At 43.9% G+C, this 19,077-nt stretch overlaps 8 protein-coding genes across 8 annotated transcripts; 5 read left to right on the top strand and 3 right to left on the bottom strand.

Moving 5' to 3' along the window:
• Positions 1-303: 303 nt before the first annotated feature.
• On the bottom strand, positions 304-2,808 carry FOIG_16225 (alpha-glucuronidase; the record flags this gene model as incomplete). Its single annotated transcript, XM_031217659.1, has 1 exon — positions 304-2,808. One exon carries the CDS (start codon positions 2,806-2,808, stop codon positions 304-306), a length of 2,505 nt encoding a protein of 834 aa, XP_031052631.1.
• A 1,022-nt stretch (positions 2,809-3,830) lies between these two features.
• On the bottom strand, positions 3,831-5,447 carry FOIG_16224 (uncharacterized protein; the record flags this gene model as incomplete). Its single annotated transcript, XM_031217658.1, has 1 exon — positions 3,831-5,447. One exon carries the CDS (start codon positions 5,445-5,447, stop codon positions 3,831-3,833), a length of 1,617 nt encoding a protein of 538 aa, XP_031052630.1.
• A 724-nt stretch (positions 5,448-6,171) lies between these two features.
• FOIG_16223 (uncharacterized protein) lies at positions 6,172-6,424 on the top strand (the record flags this gene model as incomplete). Its single annotated transcript, XM_031217657.1, has 2 exons — positions 6,172-6,203; positions 6,289-6,424. 2 exons carry the CDS (start codon positions 6,172-6,174, stop codon positions 6,422-6,424), a joined length of 168 nt encoding a protein of 55 aa, XP_031052629.1.
• Positions 6,425-6,560: 136 nt separating this feature from the next.
• Positions 6,561-8,018, top strand: FOIG_16222 (uncharacterized protein; the record flags this gene model as incomplete). The annotated part of the gene is made up of 1 exon (XM_031217656.1): positions 6,561-8,018. One exon carries the CDS (start codon positions 6,561-6,563, stop codon positions 8,016-8,018), a length of 1,458 nt encoding a protein of 485 aa, XP_031052628.1.
• A 2,014-nt stretch (positions 8,019-10,032) lies between these two features.
• On the top strand, positions 10,033-11,787 carry FOIG_16221 (uncharacterized protein; the record flags this gene model as incomplete). The annotated part of the gene is made up of 2 exons (XM_031217655.1): positions 10,033-10,315; positions 11,780-11,787. 2 exons carry the CDS (start codon positions 10,033-10,035, stop codon positions 11,785-11,787), a joined length of 291 nt encoding a protein of 96 aa, XP_031052627.1.
• A 1,688-nt stretch (positions 11,788-13,475) lies between these two features.
• Positions 13,476-13,962, top strand: FOIG_16220 (uncharacterized protein; the record flags this gene model as incomplete). The annotated part of the gene is made up of 2 exons (XM_031217654.1): positions 13,476-13,556; positions 13,612-13,962. The coding sequence occupies 2 exons, from the start codon at positions 13,476-13,478 to the stop codon at positions 13,960-13,962; spliced, it is 432 nt and encodes a 143-aa protein (XP_031052626.1).
• Positions 13,963-14,162: 200 nt separating this feature from the next.
• On the top strand, positions 14,163-15,965 carry FOIG_16219 (uncharacterized protein). The gene has a single exon (XM_031217653.1). It carries the CDS (start codon positions 14,225-14,227, stop codon positions 15,923-15,925), a length of 1,701 nt encoding a protein of 566 aa, XP_031052625.1. The 5' UTR covers positions 14,163-14,224; the 3' UTR covers positions 15,926-15,965.
• Positions 15,966-16,772: 807 nt separating this feature from the next.
• FOIG_16218 (uncharacterized protein) lies at positions 16,773-19,069 on the bottom strand (the record flags this gene model as incomplete). The annotated part of the gene is made up of 3 exons (XM_031217652.1): positions 16,773-16,793; positions 17,482-17,762; positions 18,301-19,069. The coding sequence occupies 3 exons, from the start codon at positions 19,067-19,069 to the stop codon at positions 16,773-16,775; spliced, it is 1,071 nt and encodes a 356-aa protein (XP_031052624.1).
• Between the last annotated feature and the right edge of the window lie 8 nt (positions 19,070-19,077).

The raw sequence follows: 19,077 nt of genomic DNA, 5'->3' as shown, positions 1-19,077 counted from the left end.
TCAAACTGGCTAAGACAGCAAACCCCTCAAACGCTAAACCTTGTGCCGGGTAAATGTACAAGAGTCCCAGAAAGCGGAGAAATCACTCTTGCGAACTGATAGCACACGAACCATGATGATAATACAACATTTACACTTCCATAGTCCAACTAATACAACGTCAGCTATGGTGAATTGCTTTATGCTTGGATGATGAGAAGAAATAAATACATATGTTAAACCTATTCAGCGAGGGTTCCCCCACTGTCTAATGAGGAAGTACTTGGCATTTTCCCACTATAATATTCAACCCTTACTGACTGTTTAATCCACCACTCCCTCAGGCAAAACCGAGATGTAATCTAGTGATGCCATGTCCTTTCCGTCTGGGTAACCGATAACTGTTAGCTTGGCGCCCTCCCAAACATCAACACCACGCAAGTAAACTCTCGTGGCCGAGTGTCCGTCTAGATACTCCGAGAAGTCATGGCCAAGCCGCGTGTCAAGATCGCTTTTCCACTCTCTGACCATCTTTCCATCTAGGAGAAGCTCGTAGCGTGCATGCCCACCAGTGTGATCAAAGTAGTTAACAGCAATGTCACGCTTCCCCGAGGGGAACGTTAGTATCGTGGTTGCAACGGCCTTTTCCAACGATGATGCCACGATGGCACGTCCAAGAGACGCTGCTTCAGGAGGCGTAACGTCAACGATGGTATAACCACTCAGCTGCATGCTTTCGGCTTCTATACGCCATAGATAGTTTCCGACACGATTCTTCTCATCTGGGATGCCACACTTGGCCAGATAGAAGTTGTTCACCGAGTCACGCCAGACGAGTGAATGACCTGCTTGATACGCAAGCTTGAAAGCGACGTGCTCAAAGCGCGCATCGTCAATGAGGCCCTTCAGGGATGCCCACCTTGTCACAAATGTCTGAGCATTTGCTGACCCTTCGTAGTGGGCATCGTATATGTGTTGGATTACGGTTTTACCAGACTTGAGCTTGTGCGTATAAGGAACGTGATGAAACCATAAAAGAAGGTCATCTGGCGTTGTCTCGATCCTCTCAAACTGAGCAGCGACCTGAGGTGGATATTGAGCTGCATAGCCCGTGCCAGTGGCAGCGGTGCGGTCCATGCCGAGGGCCTTGCTATCGGCGCGAGTCCATTGGCCCCAGCCGTTTCCATCTTGTGAACCTGGGCTGGGGCCGTAATGGTTGTAGAGGATGTCACACAGGGTTTGGATCCCGAGATTACCACTGTAGGCTTCATATGTAGGCCAGGACTCCATTCCGATCTCGCAGATGGTGTCTATCACCTTCTGGTTCTCTGCAGTGAATGTCAGGCGAATCCAATCGAGCAGGATATCCTGCGCTGGAGCAGCTGCGTCCCAGCACAATCGACCGTATGCATAGAGGTTTGACATAGATAGATGGTGTCCCAGCCATGTAAGGTCATCCCCGATGTTGGTGACTGCAGCATAACCGCCCTTTTTTATACCATGGACCTTGCCAGAGGCGATATCTCTTACAAGAGAAGGCTTGTCGTCGATGCGCATGTCGAAGCCGAGAATAGTCTCCCATTCTGGGGCCATGTACACGTAATGCGACTGCTGACCCAGATACTCCTGACACACCATGAACTCACAGATCATTGGCGTCTTCCGGAGATGGGCGAATAGAGTAGAGGGAGGCTCACGAACCTGAAAGTCTATTGGGCCAAATTTGATCTGGATGATGACGTTATCTTCGAACTCGCCATCAAGGTGAGCGAAATACTCTACCGCGGCATTGGCTCGGTCGTTCTTGAGATCGGATTCGTCCAGGTGGTGGTTGTAGACAAAAGCGCGATACATGACGACACCGTCACCATGAGGCTTCAGTGCACGAGCGAACATGTTGGCTCCTTGTGCAAGTGTGCGACCATATGTCAGAGGCCCCGGCTGACCTTCTGAGTTGGCCTTGATGGTGTATCCAAGCATATCCGGGACACGCTTGTACAGCTTGGCCGTGATATCCTCCCAGAACTTGATGACATCAGGATCTAGAGGATCTGATGTTGGCAGACCGGCGAGGCCTCGGGGAGTGTCGAAGAACAATGAAACGCCAATGCGAATTCCATAAGGACGCATGACATCGGCGACTCGACCGAGACCATCGAGGTTTGTGTCGTTGAGAAGATTGTGGCTCGAATTGACATTGTTCACAATGCAGCCATTGATGCGGACTGAGGCTAATAAGCGAGCATATTGGCGGACACGACATAGGTCCGTCAAGACCTCGCCGTCGCGGAAGAAGATGGACTTGCCGCCGTAACCTCTTTCTATGCTGCCGTCGAGGTTGTCCCATTCGTTGACGTATCTGATAGCAGCTCCGGGATGGTATGCCTGTTGGACATTGGTCTTGGCCAGTTTGCCCTGTGCAAGGAGAGAGAGGTATTCGAATGCTCCATAAAGGGCTCCTCGCTCATTTTGGCCGACGATGTGAATGTTATTGTTTCCATCAACATTTGTGTCAAGCCAAAATCCATCTTCATCGAGTACAGGTACTGACTGAACGAGATCTTCGCCTCCGTTCGCCTTCAGAGCTGGCAAGGTGCCGACTACAATTGAACCTTTGGTGTCAGCGCGAAGGTCAGAGTCGACCTGTACGATTTGTCCCAGTATGCGCTCGAGGCCACGTCGGAGCTCCTCTCCAGCGACAGAAACTGGACATTTTAGGTTGGTGCTCAGAGCAATGATGCTGGAAACTGGCTTATGAAGGCTGCGCAATGTCTCGGATAGAGGGGCATAGCGAAGCCATGCATCGATTCCGCTTTCTGGAGGAAGCATTTTGCGGGCATTGAAATGTTTGTTACTAGATGCAGACTACTACCCCTTCATTGAAAACTCGATACATGAAGGACACGGAGAACCTAGAGTCTTTAAGACTATGAACGGTCACCAATCGTGAGGGGCGATTTCGGAGCACAGTCTTTGGCAATTGAGCTGTCACGCTTGGAGTCCATGTGAACGCGAACCATGACACAAGGAGAATATCTCACGCTATGCAGAATAATCAGGGTCCAATGACAACATACCCATCTCATTAGCTGGGCTCACAGCTTGAGCGGGTCTCGCTCGGCATCTGGTAGCCGATTCCTTGCGCTAGAGCGGGTAAAAGTCCAGAATAAATGTGACACTTCGTTCCCCCCACGTAGTCTTGTTCGGCATTTAGTAGCCGATTTCTACACTAGGCCCGGTTAAAAGCGCTGGGTGAAAGCCATACTTTACACTATGCGAGCATTCGAGCTGGAAAAGAGGGGAGTCGAGGTTACATTACCTCAACCACCACACTCGCTTCAAAGGTTACTGCAGTAAGTCAAGGCCAAGAGATCGCAGATCGCGCCTTCAGCCAAGGTTGGCCTGCTGGCCGGCATTCTCCCCATCTACACGTCACATCGCCCAAAAACGGCCAGCGATGAGTCCCCAAGTTCTAAAAGGAACACTTTCGCTTTTAGGCCTTAGACGGTGGTGCGTATTGAGCCTAAATTCATCCTACGTTGAGCATGGTTTATGAACTGGTCTTGGTTGAACAGTCACTGTTACCTTGCCTGCCAGGTGAACACAAAATCTCGCACTTATTTCCCTACACCTAGGTGTTATGGGGACTGACCAAGTCTACAAAGAAAGGAATAGAGGCGCCATTGTTGCAACGAGGAACTAATATAATGCTAAAAAGATTGCAATTGACTTATTTATAGTGCACTGTATTCTCAACTCAGATATCCTGTCCTAACTAGAAGTCAAATAAACTGCAGCGGCTAACAAACTATCCCAAAGCATAAACTCTCCTACTCATTAAAGATGGTACCTCATTCTTTGTGCTCGATGCCCAACTTCTCATCAATATCAATATTATTCTCAAATTCATAGCCTTTGAAATCGCGAGCACCCAGGTTCTTCGTGAAAAGAATGTCGAGCTCCTCGTAAGTGCGACCCTTCAGTTCAGGAAGACGGAACCAAGCCCAAACGGCGCAGAGGATACAGAAGCCGGTAGCTAGGAAAGCAGACTTTCCCTTCCAGTTCGCAGCTGTGGGATTAAGAATATGAGGAACAACGCATGTGGCGGCAATATTGATGACATTGTAGGCATTCCGAGCCAGACCAGTTGTCTTGGAGCGCAGGCGAGTAGACGAAACCTCGGCGACAATGATATAGGTAATTGGGCCGATCGTCATCTCGTAGGTAGAATACCACACGTAATAGAACGCTGCGGAGACGCCTCCTGTGGCACTGCTTTGCCTTGGGATGGCCACAAAGCCGATAACAAACATAGCAGCGGACATTATGAGGCAGCCCCAAATGTAAATCGATCGCCGTCCATGTCTCGCGATGATGAAAACAGACAGGAGGACGGTGACAAAGTGAAGACCACCTTGGCCAACAGTCAACTTGTAAGCGTTCTTGGTCGACATACCGGCCTGTTCGAAAAAGTATGTGGCATAAGAGGAAACGCCGAAACCAACAAGGACTTGACTGGCCCAGGCAACACATGCGATCTCCGTGCGCCAGAGGTTGGATCCCCTGATGCAGTCGAGATACGACGCTCCCTCTGTGATGCTGCGCTCAAGCTCTGTGGTCTGCACCATAAGAGATAGCTGGTTCTGAAGCTCTTCGTCCGACATGTTGGACGTAAGCCTCTTCAGGGACATCTTGGCTTCTTCCAACCTTCCACTGCGGACCAGCCACCAGGGCGACTCGGGGCAGAAGAACATCAGAGGTGCGATGATAACAGGCCATACCCACTGCACGGCAAAAGGAATCCTCCAGGCCCAGATACTCTTGTTGCCAACAAGAGAGTCCAGAACAGCGTAAGATAGGAGCTGACCAATGCCCCAGCACAGCACAACGTACGTTTCAAGATACGCGCGAAGAACCACAGGAGCGACCTCAGAGGCATACGCAGGTCCCATTGTGGTGAAGACACCCCATCCCAGGCCGCAAAGCAGTTGACCAACGAAGAGAACCTCAACTGAAGGGGCAAAAAAGGAGATGAAGATAGTTCCAGTCAACCAGAACAGAGATATCAAAAGAGTCTTCTTGTGTCCAATCCTCTCTGTCATCCATGTGTTGAAAAAGATACCAACAATACCTCCCAGGGAACTGGCCAGGCCAAGAGCTGTTTGCCACTTGGGCTCAAGCTGGTAGGTTCCTGGCTTAGAAGGATTCGGGATGCCAAATCGCTTTTGGAAATCGGGGAAGGCAAAGAGTGATCCAAGTAGGGCTGTGTCGTAACCATCCATGATGATTACAAGGGACACGACGCAGGACCAGAAGCAGGCCTTTGGGTATTTCTGGATGGCCTGACGGATGCTGAGGGAGTGTTCTGCGGCTGTGGCAGCACGAGCCTCAGCAGAGGTCTCGCCTGTCCAGCCATGATGGTCGTCTGGTGGCGCCATCTCAACGGATTCGGCGAGCTTTTTTGCCATACTGTATTTTATCGGTTTGGGATGATTGATGAGTTGATTTGTAGTAAGTGCCCAATTGTCAAGTCGAGAAATGGACTACCAGAGTCGGTCTGATTAATACACAAGCAAAGGCTCCCAGCAACGTTCCAGATAAATGAGGTAGGATCCTCGACTTGTTCATATACAATCCTACTCAAGGAATCTGCTGGCTCCACTCTAACGCGGTAGCAAAAACAGCTTTAGGATTGATCTAGATATGGGAAGTGGACTATGCGCTGTTCGGTAAAGGCGGCACAGTAGACTGACTCTGAGCATGCAGGGGTTAAAACCGCCAGTTTTTTAAAGGTGAACTTGTATTTAATTTAGCCTATTTAGTGTATTAATATTAGAATAAGAACATGATAAGTATTACGAATCAGCGAAGAGGTATTCACCTAGTGAACGTTTATCTAATAGGAGAATTTACTAGTTATCGGCATAAGAATAAGCACCTCCAAGCCAAGTCCGGGGGAAAGTGGGGATGTTTGCGGGGGTGGAGCCGTTGAAGAACGGCAAACTCGGCACTGGAGAAGCACACATTGAAGGCTAAAACATCCCTCCACACTTGCAATCAGGGAAGATTGACTTTGGTCCTGGTCAGGGGGAGCTTGGCCATTGTGCGGGGTATCAGATAGACGAAAAGCGAACTTGAATTTAACCAGAACTCTGGTTAAACTTCTCAGGAGTACATCTTGCAACCTAAACCATGGCTGTAGTTCCTAATCAGTCGATTAATCGGTAAGACAGGACTTGGACGGCTAATTGAATGATTACTAAAACGGTCATTTGTCATGGACTATCCAATTCACAAAGTAATTGATAGGCTGAGCCACGTTGCACAAGATGGCCCGGTTAACATGGTCGTGCCAGACGCCGTAGAACATTGTATTGTCCAGGGGTTAATCTGGCAATGTATCTGCGCGGAAGTCGAGAAGTCCCAGCATTCTGATTACGTATAAATAGTGCAGCGGAATCAATTTTCTTACCGATTGGCAGAATAATATCCCAATTCGTGGCAACCCCTCTGTATAAGCCAAACTGAGCTGGTTCTTCCTTATCTTTCCTCCCCACCACCTCAGCTTATCTTGAACAGCCATGGGTCCTTTCGCCTGCGGCCTTGCCGCCTTGAACCTCCTGGGTTGCATAAGTCCAGCGTTCGTAGCGGCCGTTCCCATGGATTCATACTCAGGCTCTGAAGTATTGATTTCGGTGAATGGACACGTCAAACACCAAGAGCTTGACGGCTTCGGCGCTTCGCAAGCATTCCAACGGGCCGAAGACATTCTTGGAAAAGACGGTCTGTCCAAAGAAGGCACTCAGCATGTACTAGACTTGCTGTTCAGCAAGGATATTGGTGCAGGCTTCTCCATCCTGCGTAACGGCATTGGCTCAAGCAACAGCTCTGAGAAGAACTTTATGAACTCAATCGAGCCCTTCTCACCAGGCTCACCCGGAGCGAAACCACACTACGTCTGGGACGGTTACGACAGCGGTCAACTCACTGTCGCTCGAGAAGCATTCAAGAGAGGATTGAAGTTCCTATACGGCAATGCTTGGTCCGCACCTGGCTACATGAAGACGAACCAAGATGAAAATAATGGAGGCTACTTGTGCGGTGTCACAGGTGCTACTTGTGCTTCTGGCGACTGGAAACAGGCCTACGCACACTACCTGTTGCAGTGGGTTGACTTCTACCGCAAGTCAGGTGTCAAGGTCACCAACCTGGGGTTCCTTAACGAACCTCAGTTCGCCGCTCCCTACGCTGGCATGCTTTCCAACGGCACACAGGCCGCTGACTTTGTACGCGTGCTGGGCAAGACGATTCAAAAGCGAGGTATTCACGATCTCACAATCACCTGCTGTGATGGTGAGGGCTGGGATCTGCAGGAGGACATGATGGCTGGTCTGACTGCTGGACCTGATCCCGCGATCAACTACCTTGGTGTCGTCAGCGGTCACGGATACGTTTCGCCGCCAAACCATTCACTTTCAACAACAAAGAAGACATGGCTCACCGAGTGGGCTGACCTCACGGGCCAGTTCACTCCCTACACATTCTACAACAACAGCAGCCAGGGCGAAGGCATGACATGGGCTGGCCGTATCCAGACAGCCCTTGTAGACGCCAACGTCAGCGGATTCCTCTACTGGATCGGTGCTGAGAACTCGACCACCAACAGCGCTCTTATCAACATGATCGGCGATAAGGTCATTCCGTCCAAGAGGTTCTGGGCTTTTGCGTCCTTTAGTCGGTTTGCTCGCCCTGGTGCTCGTCGCATCGAAGCTACCAGCTCCGTTCCTCTGATCACTGTTAGTGCCTTTCTCAACACCGACGGTACTGTCGCGACGCAGGTGCTTAACAATGACACGGTTGCTCACCATGTCCGACTCGTCGTCTCTGGCACAGGCCGAAGTCCTCACAGCTTGAAGCCATTTCTGACGGATAATTCCAATGATTTGACTGCTTTGGAGCACTTGAACGCTGCTGGAAAGGGTTCCTTTCAGACCACAATTCCTCCTCGATCTCTTGTGAGCTTCATCACGGATTCCTAAGCGTGGGATATATATAGGTTAGAGAAGGCAACTATTAGGACTACTTTGATCTTAGTAACATATACTCTTTAAATGCAACTGCCATCCCTGATTGAAAAGCTCCTGTATGGCACTGACTATCTCTTACTGGCTCTGATATTGTGTCCGCTTAGGATCGGCGAAAATTAATCTGTGCTATAAGTCGACAAACAGCTTTGCGTTTCCCCTAGAGCTTTAACATATTCCCTAGACTAATTCACCATTTAGCCTAGATAGTATATTAAATATGCTAGTCCAAATATGGATCGAGAATTCACAGAAAATCTATGATAGTATGGAATAAGAGAAAGGATACTAAGATGCTGTAAAGCGAGCTAAGCTATTAGTAGTCAGCAACTTAACTCCATATCACACTATCTATATACATAATACACGAGATATGTATTTATTATATATATTTTAGAGCCTAGAGATATAGGATATAGGACTTATTCTAGCCTAGACTGCCCAGTACGACATCGTGGTGTCTCATGTTGATAATGAACATTATGGAGGTATCTGGAAGCTGCTTATGACGTAAGCAGATGGTGACGGGGCTCCCATTGACTGGAGCAATGTAAACCTGTATATCCCAAATTTGGCGCATCCCGGATACAATAAGATTATCAAGGCTTACCAGGAGAGAAAGATGTATTCTGAATCGATGGATGGAATCGAACCCGCAGGTTTTAAGATGCATTTACCACCAAGAGAGGCAATTCAATGGGTGCATCGACGGCTGGATGGAGTCCCGGTGCCTAGTAAAGACCTGGTCGACGTCGCAGCACGCATTGGTACCGCCACCAACACATCAAGTATTATTCTTCAGATTTACGCGCAGAAAATAGATGTGGCGCAAACTGGAAGTGTATTCACTGATGATAGCGCTTCGTACAGGATAAATCCTGCAATTGGTCCACATACTCCCCACCTCGCCATTTACAAGATTCAGCAACACGGGGCTTACAATAGTAGCGTGCATGGCCCTGGACAGAGGAGTTGGGCTATGTAAAGATTTCTAGTTACTTGGATCATTTAAACTAATATATTGAGTGGCAGAGTATTATCTAAATCGCACTAGACATATAATATGGCGACAAAAGGCAGACAAGTTTGGTCGTTTAAAGAGACACGCCTGAAGGATATGCTCGGCGTCTCCTCAGGCTATGATTAGTTAACTAGCTGAAGACTGGTAGATGAACAACGAGAAATCCTACCAAGCCACAATCCAAGCAAAGAAGTCAGATTTCGTCACCTTGTACTCACTATTAGAGAATCCGTCTCAATCTGTGAGATATCAAGTAATAAAGAATGCAGCCCTAATTACGTGCGTTCAGAAGCGCTAATTAAAACTTATAACCCCTTAAAGACGAGATGGGGGGATGATGATGGCATGGAAGTGGACACTACTAGGCTGCCAGGTTTGCCAGGGTCTAATGACATTTAATACGGCATATTATTACCAGTATGACGTAAATTCCATATTTACTATCGATGCTCCTGTTGTGCTTCTCAAGGGTTCTAATCAGCACACTACACCGGAGAAGACAGAACCAGACCTTTCGATTACGTAATCTTCGAGCGTTTTGACGAGAAACAGGCCTACTGACCTCAATCTCTGCCTTTCTTTAATCCAACTTTACCCTAAATACCATTTAATTATATATAATATTATTATCAAAGAAAATGCCCTCCCGCAGCTTAAAACCTCGACTCATGCGTTGATTAATTTGGCTACGGCTAGTATATATCTTCTAACCCTATGCACTATAGTCAACAATCTGGTTGGACTGCTTATTCCGGTTTAGTCGCTCAACGTCATGTTCAGTGTGCCGAAAGCCGAGCCTTATAAATAGCTCAAAGTAAGACCATTCTAGACTTTAACACCTATCGAATCCTGCTTTTTTTTTTTTTCATTTCTCATTCCCATCTTTCCCTTCTTTAATCACACGCTGTTCTACATGCCTATGCTCTTTCACCATGTACTAGGATCACAATGGCCTTCCGTATTTTCCTTATCCTTGCGACGTTTCTGCTCTTCTTAGCGGCTTCTTCTACTACCGCAGAAACTACTAGCGCAACTACCTCCACCGACCCTTCTGCCCTTCCTTCGGATATTTCTTCGCTGCCAGACTGCGGTATAGAGTGTCTCTCGACAGCCGGAAAGGAAATTGGCTGCGCCGGTACTGACCTAGAATGTATATGCTCGCAAAGCGACCCGTTTGCAGACAGTTTCGAGCAATGTCTGAAAAACGAGTGCACTATTAAAATATTCAAAAGTGAGTAAACAATAGAGCTGCGAGGCGCCATCTGACGATATTTGTACCAGACGTTAGGGGCGCGCGCCAACAGATTTGCGATGCAGTGAAAGGTAGTTCTAATTCTGCTGCCTTAGCATCGGCGTCAGCTGTAATTGCGTCCGATACGTCCCAAGAGACTGGGAGCGGTGCCGAGCGCTTGACTCACATGGGTATACTTAGTGCAATTGCTTGGGGAGCCCTGATTATGTAGAAATCCAGGTATTAATTAGGATTTAGAAAATTAGGTAATTTAAAGTACAGCTGTTATTAATAAATTATTTATTAGCATTATTATAATACCTATACCTTGCCTATTTTAATATATTTAGTTAACTTTAAGGTTATCTTAAGGTTTTTATTTTTAAGTATTTTAAATAAGTTTTTAACTTTTAATATTTTATATTCTATATTTTATTTATAAGAAATAACTTAACTATTGAATTATTAAGAAATATAATAACTAATGTATTTAATTTAATACCTTATATAATTTATAAATATAAACCTAATATAAATTAGTTTTTCTATATAAAACTTTAAATCTTATATATAAGTAATTAATTTTTTTTAAATATATATATAACTTATAATATATTTTATTAAATATATATGTTTAAATTTATACTTATTAATTTTTATTAAAAGATTAATTATAAAATTATTAATAATTAAAATTAAATATTTATAATTAAGTTAATTATTATTAATATTAATATTATAACTTTAGGTCTTTAACTCTAAGTAATTAAACTTATATAAAACTTAATATATTTTCTTTATATCTTTAATTTTAAAACCTTATAATAACGCCTTTATATCTAAGACATTATATTATAAAGGTTTAGTTTTTTTAATACCTTTTTAGCTTATAATTAAATAGCCTTAAGCTACTTCTTATATAACCTATTTAAACAAAGGGCTTTAATAATTTCTAATAATTATTAGTAACGTGGTTGATAAGCGAGCGCTCCAGATAAGCAAGTGCTCCACTTGAATTTACACCTTATAATGTGACGGTGGGTTTTCCAACTATGGTAAACTAAGCCGTGCTAGGTTTATTGTTGGCAGATTGCGTAGGGCGTGGTACTAAGCGTTATCGAAGTGTTACGTCTCTTAATGGTAGATTCAATGCGTGTTAGGCTTGATCAATGTAAAGAAGTTTTATTGGTAGCTGGTGAGCTAAGTCTATGAAAGTGCTAATGAATGTGGTCTATATACTAGAAGTGGCCTTGTGGCTTAATAGAGAATGTGAGTGATCCAAGGGCAGGATCTATGGGGATTGGTCGTGATCCACGGTGATCCCGTCTTGGAGCGTCGTGATCCAAGTGATCTAATGGAAGAGGATCGTTACGGGGAGAAGTGATCCTGGTGTGATTGGTAGAAATTGTGGGGGGCACGTGACGTAGGCGCGGGGGTCGTAACATATAAGCTAATTTTTAAAAGCCTCTTAAAAGTTTAAACTAAGCCTAAAAGAGCTATAGTTTTAATATTATATATTTAACTATATAAAAAAGCTATAGTATTATTAAGATAATTTTAGCTAATTTATTATATAAATTATAATTAAAAAGGCTTATTTATACTATTTATACTATATAAATAAGCTTTACTATATAAAATAAAATAGCTAAAAATCTAAAAAAATTATTTATATATATATAGGCTTAAATAGTATTTTTTAAAAGTTTTTTAGATTTTTAACTATTTTATTTAAGGTAGCTAGGTGCTATAGGGTAGGCTATTTTTAGCTATACAGGGCGCTGGAGCGCTCGCTTGTCTGGAGCGCTCGCTTATCAACTATGTTATTTTTAAATTAATTTTAATAGTTAAATCTTAGAAATTACTTATAAAATCCCATAATATATAATAATTATATAATAATTAAGGTTTTTAAAAAATGAAATTAAATTATATTAGGGTTATATTTGTTAATATTATAAAGTTTTAAACTGAGTAAATATAAATTCTTATATTCTTTACTACCTAAAAAACAACCCCCCTATATCTGGCCCTTTTATATATATCTTAGGGTTTTATACCTAACTATGCTTACTTAGCTAGCCCCCCTTCCGAGCCAATAAGTATATCTTATATTAAAAGTAATTAAAATCCCCTAACTTACTTTTCCCTGCTTTAAAATTTTTTTAACTATCTTATTCCAGCCTTATTTTTAGGGTCCGTAGGTTAAGTGGAGCTGATAAAACCAGGCAAGTTTTGGGCCCAACTTATCAGACATTGCATTTTGGCTAAACGCGTGATGCTTTCTTTCTCTGGACTGTGATTAAGAATTTTCCCTCATGCCTTACGTCACTTAGGGACATTTCCCTGCTAAACTCTAACTGATACGTGCTCCGCGACGTCACATCATCAGTATTCCATCTAATTTTCGAGATTGTCCCATTCCGAATACAGAAATGCTTTGCTTAGTTGTGATTGGCTCAGGTTAGCGAGCGCGCTATAACCAGACAGGTAATGCTGTCAATGTCTCTCATTTGCCAGCATCTTCAGCTCGCTCCATTCTCGGGACTTGTTTTTAAGCGAACTGATATATCTGTATGGCGCAGCAAAATCCCAGTAAGATAAAGGAAATCCATGTAAACTTTCCACAAACCAGAGAAGCTCTGCGGCCTTAGGTACTTCGGCTTTCGGTTAGCTCGGTATGTAGTAGGATAAATTGCCGCTTATGCCAAGATCCAGGGTTCCGGGTTTCGAGAACATATCAGTTTCCATTAGGTGAGAGTATAAGAGACGGGCATCCACCCGCAAGCCAGGAGAAGGATGCCTTCTAGTCGGTTGTCTTCCTCGATTTCATCTACTACACTTTCTTGTTATATTAATTCAATCTTAATCATTTTTGTACAAAATTCAGCCTCTTGTCATGGCATTTTCAACAATGTTGGATGAGCCATCTACAATTCTCCACCATGAGGTCACTTATCCCCTCTTGTCGCCTTGCGAGACTGTAGTCGACGGCACTACAACACCTTCAGATATTATATATGGGGTACCTAATCTTCCTACATATTAGTACATGAATCCTATGCTGACCGCGCCTTAGAATCTTGGAGACGTGAATTTTCAGAACCTTCATCTCAGCAGAGTGATAACTTCAACTAGCGGGTTAATTGCTAGTCCGACAATGGCTCCCTCATTGGACAACTACACAACACGAATCGGCCTGGACGGCTGCCCCATCCCTACAGTCGGGAGTGCAAAGAGCGTACGAATGAAGTGTTCTCAGAACAAAAGCATTGACGAACTGATCTGTATTACAGAGGCGTCGGTTGAAAAATCGAGAATCGCAACGTCGCTTTCGTGAGCGCAAGGACCAATTACAGAAGGCTCTCCAGCAACAGTTGGATCATTCTCGCACAGAATATGAAGCACTCCTTTGCAAATACACCGAAAGCACAACCGAAGCCGCTCTTCTCCTTCAAGAGAATGATTCACTTCGGTCAGAGATCAAGGATCTCCGGCGACATCGACAACTAATGTTGAGCGTCATGAAGTCGCTCCAAGGCTCAAAGCCGTTATCCGAGTTTGGAGATAGTGGAGTGCTATTGGGTGATGTGATACACTACCTTGCGGATGTATCAGATGATCCGACAACACCCGACACAAACTGAGTTTATCGCCTACGACATTGTTGGTGTAGGTGGCCTTTGACGACGGTCTCTGGCATCCTCTCCTCGAATCTCATCGTTGTGTCATATTATAGACTAGAAGACCAATGATAATAATGTTTTAGATATTTTTTTCAGGTTCCCATATCTTTATGGTACTGATTTATGGCTATGGAAATGAGGGGTTTTGGCCCCACCACTCTACCAGATGGCGAAAGAGGGGTCTAGAATCTCCACTCATAGAGATTGAACGACATCACATCAGATGCCGCCACGACGTGGAGAGAGCCAGGAGAAACGTCTCATCTTCGTCGGAGGCCCGGCGCTGGTAGACAGGTCAGGGCCGATTCGGTCCAGCCTTCTTCAGCAAGCACATCGCCAAAGGAAATCCCAGCAGAGGCAGAATGCGGCAACAGAGCGAGAACTTCTCCTTAGGCAGAGGAGGGATATATGTGCATGCAGCGACAAAGCCTCACTTCCTACATTGCCAACCCTGGGAGTCTCGGGCGATACACGTTATCAGCCTATTAGGCCAAAGGGGTACGCGACCCCTGACACAGGACAAGGCCTTTTGTGTTCTGTCAGCGGGAAACCCTCAGCTTCGCCAGGCCAAATTGTCCCCTTGCAAGCATGGGATGTAGGGGCGGGGGCTTTCGATCCAATGATTCCACTGGACGAGACTACCTCTCAATTGAAAGTCCAGGAGATTCTGCATTTTGCATGCACTTCTATCTGGCCAAACTTCCGCCCCATGACCTATGCGTCCAAATGCTATCAATCCTGGGTATTCCCATGTGACAACAAAGTACGCCTGTACGCGGTTCTATGGGCAGCTTCCTACCATCGCTCCGTCCTCAACGTGACCTATGGCGGTCCGACCTACCAAGCTGAATCAAAAGAGCAACTCATTTTGAAAGGGTTGACTCTGAAATCCCTGCGGAATGAAGTTGAAGCATTTACCGGATCAAAACCTCTCGATAGTATTATCATGTGTATCCTCTACTTGGCGGTTAACGAAACAACCGATGCACGGATATATCGCGACCCCAGTCCTTTCAACCCTCCATTTACCTACCTCCACGCCCTGGATATTTATGGCAGTCGAGATTACCACCCAATTCATTGGACAATTATACAAAATCTACTTGCTCGACATGGTGGAGTGGAAGCTCTTCAAGATCATGCGCTTGCTTGGCTTCTTTCATTATCTGACATCATGGGTGCTCTAAACACGCTGCAGAGGCCAATATATCCCTGTCTGGATATCCATGGGAAGAGAATGGTCTTGGAATCTCCTCTGATTCTGTTTAGACCTTATGCCTCGCATTTTGCTCTGGAAAGCGCCGGATCTGGTTTCGAAGAACTACTTTCTATAAACCCCCCTGTGCATCGGGGAATTGTGGCAGCTTTTTCACAGATCGGAGAGCTATCGCGTGTGCTACAATACTACACGATGGAGCCATTTAGTCCAGAGGTCCTTGACCTTCTCGGTGATTGTCGAAACTATGTTCACCACAACTTGTTCTCTTCACCCGACACTAGCTCCGCTGCGGAGGAAATTTTGCAACTTTCTGACCAAGGACCCGACGCAATCGCGTTGTCGCGAGAGATCTATCTGACTTGCCGGCTTGCATTGTTCCTATATGCAACGCATGTTACCTTCCCACTTCCAAGGTCGGCTACTATCAGAAGACAGCTTCTACAGCAATTGTGTAACAAAATTGAGTTTCTGGCAGAGAGAAGCACAGCTAGACGGTTGCTACTATGGTGTGTTAGTGTTGTCCTTGTCGCCTCGGACATAGAGCCAGAGAAGGCGATAGTCGATCTGTTTAAGATGTTGTGCTATGAGTTGGAACTCACAGACTTGAACGGTTTGCTGATGTTACTTCGAGAGTTTGCATTGGTGGATAAAGCAATCGACCACCATTATGAGAGGTTGGATGTTATATTAACCATGGATCAATAAAATATACTGTAGCTTTACTATACCATTAATATTTAATGCCTTATCGTGGACTGGTTGCATGACAGAAACAACGACTTCGTGCGTTAGTCTGCCAATCTCAGTATCCTCCCGCTGAAATATCTGCCATTGGTTTGAACTCGACCTTGGTAGGCTGGTCTGTTATCCCTCTTCTAAGTGCCTCTTCTATGATCGCCACTATAGCCGTAGCGCTGATGCAGGTTATACCTAGTAATGTAATACATAATAAAGTATTAAGGATATAAATATTACTAGTAGCATTAATCTAAACTTTATTATCTAATTCTTATTAAATAAGTTTTAAATAAAGTATTATAACTCCTTGATAGGAGTATATCCTATTAGCCTGCTTTATAAATTTATACGTAGTTAAAGTTTTAACCAAAGCTATTTTAATATCTAAGTAAACCTTTTAAAGGCAAGTAATATACTCTTTCTTAAGGTATTTATTCTCAAAGATAACTTTTAAGATTGCACTATACTAAATAACTGTATTACTAACTTAATATATCCTATTGGTAATGTAGTCCTGGTTATTTCTAAGTAGTTTACTAATATTAATAGTTATATTAATCTTATAACCTCTGGCAGCGGCAGCAGTATTAGCTTCGAAGACCTTAATGGTCATAGTGCTATTATTATATAAAGACTTATAACAGGGCAAACTACGATGTTAGTGCCTAATAACTCTTTCTTAATTATAGGAATTCCATATAGCTTTATCTATGCTATAGTAATATTATACTTATTTGGTAATATTAATGCCTTAAAGAATATCCGTGTCTATTATAATAGGGTGTAGTATAGAGTAATTAATTATCTTAGCAATTTATCGCAGGGTTACTGTGATCTGATTTGTGTTAGCAGATATAATAATGTAAATGGTACTTATATAAGTGGGGTAATGATGAGGAAGTGTTTGCAAGGAGAATAATAGGTAAGAGGAATGCATCTTCGAGAAGGTATAATTATTAGCGTTCTATTTCATCTATATAAGTAAGCTCTCTAAGTATCATGGCAAGAGCATCGATCTATTTGAATAAGTGGAATGATCGGGCTTGCCTAAATAGGTATCTCCGTTCTCCCTGACTGTTGTTGTAAAGGGGTTTGCCAGTGGGGCTATTGTTAGAAGATGTGTTACGGAAATTATAATACCAGATGCTTTAGCACTAAGGGATAACATTATTTAGATTAAGCGAGCTTCCTTTGAAAACAGTATTACGATATAATTTAAAGCAGCCCTAAATACTCAAGTCTCTTAATACTATCCTAGAATAAAATCTATACAGTCTGACTCACCTGCTAACTAAACTAACTTCAAAACCCTCCTGGCGCCCTTCTTATAGGCAATGCCATTTTCCCACTTAATCCAGACAGGGTTATCTGCCTCATGACCATTCATGATTGACTCTGAAATTGAGATAACCTCATAGAGGGAGGATGGAAAATTTCCATTGTCCGGACTTAGTGGGCTTGCAGGATGAAAGCATCCCGACCGACTCTCCAAATTGTCCCACCGGAACGACCGTCACACTTACTCCTGGGAGAGCTTGTCCCCAGAGAAATGACCTGAAAGGCTGTGCAAATAAAACATGAGAACTGAAACATCTTGAAACCAGTGGGACCTTTACGACCTCCTCTTTATCACGGTCTGGCCTGGGTACAGGGCCTGCTGTTGTAGATGCCTGCTCGACATCAATCTTTAGGATGGGCTGTGGTGTTTTCTCGTATTTTTGAGACGATATAGACTCCCAATGTTTTTGGTTGGCTGCGCTGTACTTCCACTGGGCAAGTGGCCGCGGATTTTGGCGAGCATTGTCTGCAAATATTGTCTTCCCTGCCCAGGCTGTCCAAGCCCAAGTTAGTAGTAAGGCGTTCGAGGTGCCCGACTTTCGACTCAATCTTCTTTCCAAGGAAGACGTGTTGTAAGACAACAACACGGCGTCGAACAACCTTGGAAAGCCGCATATAAACCCACCAACGAATTATGTGCTGAGGATACTAAGGATTCCACAGAATATAACCAAGATAAAGATATTATAAAAGATATAGAAAGATCAGGTATAGTAAATAAATATATTAAACAGTTATTATAATATCTAAAGGGGAGTTTAATAACTAATTTAAGTTAATTCTATAATTTAGTATATCTTTTTAATAATTTTAATTAAAGAGGATTAAAATTATATATACTTATTCAATATAATTATATACTTATTATATATATTAAATACTAAAAAGTATACCTTATTAGTTAGTTTATTATAAATAGCTTATCATCCTTATAATACCAGAATTTAATACTTAATTGCTATCAGCTAAATTTCAATATATAGGGCCTGATATGCTAAACGTACTTGAAGTAAAAGTAAGTGCCTGGTCTTGGAAAAACTTTGTTAATCTACCGAGTACTGCGAGTTCGAACTTCAACTTTATGCTGTATGCAAAGTATTTAAGGACATTTTGAAGGATTCGAAAGCCTGCATATTGGACGCCTAGAAGAACGAAGTCCATGATGACAAGAACCACATTCATAATGATGAGTTCTGCCATCAATCGTTGCTTCCTTTCTTCCGATGTGTATTTCAGGATCTTAGCCGTTCCCCAGATGTAGAGCCCGGATATGATCAACTCTTGGACGCAGAATATGGTGATTTGGATGGGCTCCATAATCTTATATCCGCGTTCAACTGCCCTCGGGACTGGGACAATGTTATAGCAGAATGCTAAGGCTGTCGTGGGAATGAGAAGGACGACCGCGTTGATGATAATCATTATCAGAACACTGCGAAGGATAAAGGGGTTCTGGAGGACAAGATGAAGTCTTGACCACAAGACGAGCGATTGCCCAACGATGAAGGCCCACCACCCGGCAATTGTAACAGCGCTTTGAAGGTACGCGTGTGGGGTTATTTTAAAGAAATAGGTCAAGAAGCCAATGGTGGCGACGATTAGGCCAAGGCTTGCGACTAAAAGGCTCCAGAAATACCACCCGGAGAATCTCTTGAAGGTGATGAAAATTAAAATAATGATTTCCAAGGCATTGTAGAGGGTGATTGCTATACAGCCAGCGAAAAAGAATGCCACTGATGGGCTGCTCTCGCTCGCTTGGCCAAAAGTCAACATGATTTGAT

The sequence above is a fragment of the Fusarium odoratissimum genome (genome assembly GCF_000260195.1).
Source record: "Fusarium odoratissimum NRRL 54006 unplaced genomic scaffold supercont1.69, whole genome shotgun sequence".
NCBI classification, from domain to species: Eukaryota; Fungi; Ascomycota; class Sordariomycetes; order Hypocreales; family Nectriaceae; genus Fusarium; species Fusarium odoratissimum.
This window is presented reverse-complemented; position numbering and strand designations above follow the sequence as displayed.

Coding starts and splice junctions, on each gene's coding strand:
- FOIG_16219 (XM_031217653.1), top strand. CDS start 14,225: ATGCCGCCACGACGTGGAGAGAGCCAGGAGAAACGTCTCATCTTCGTC.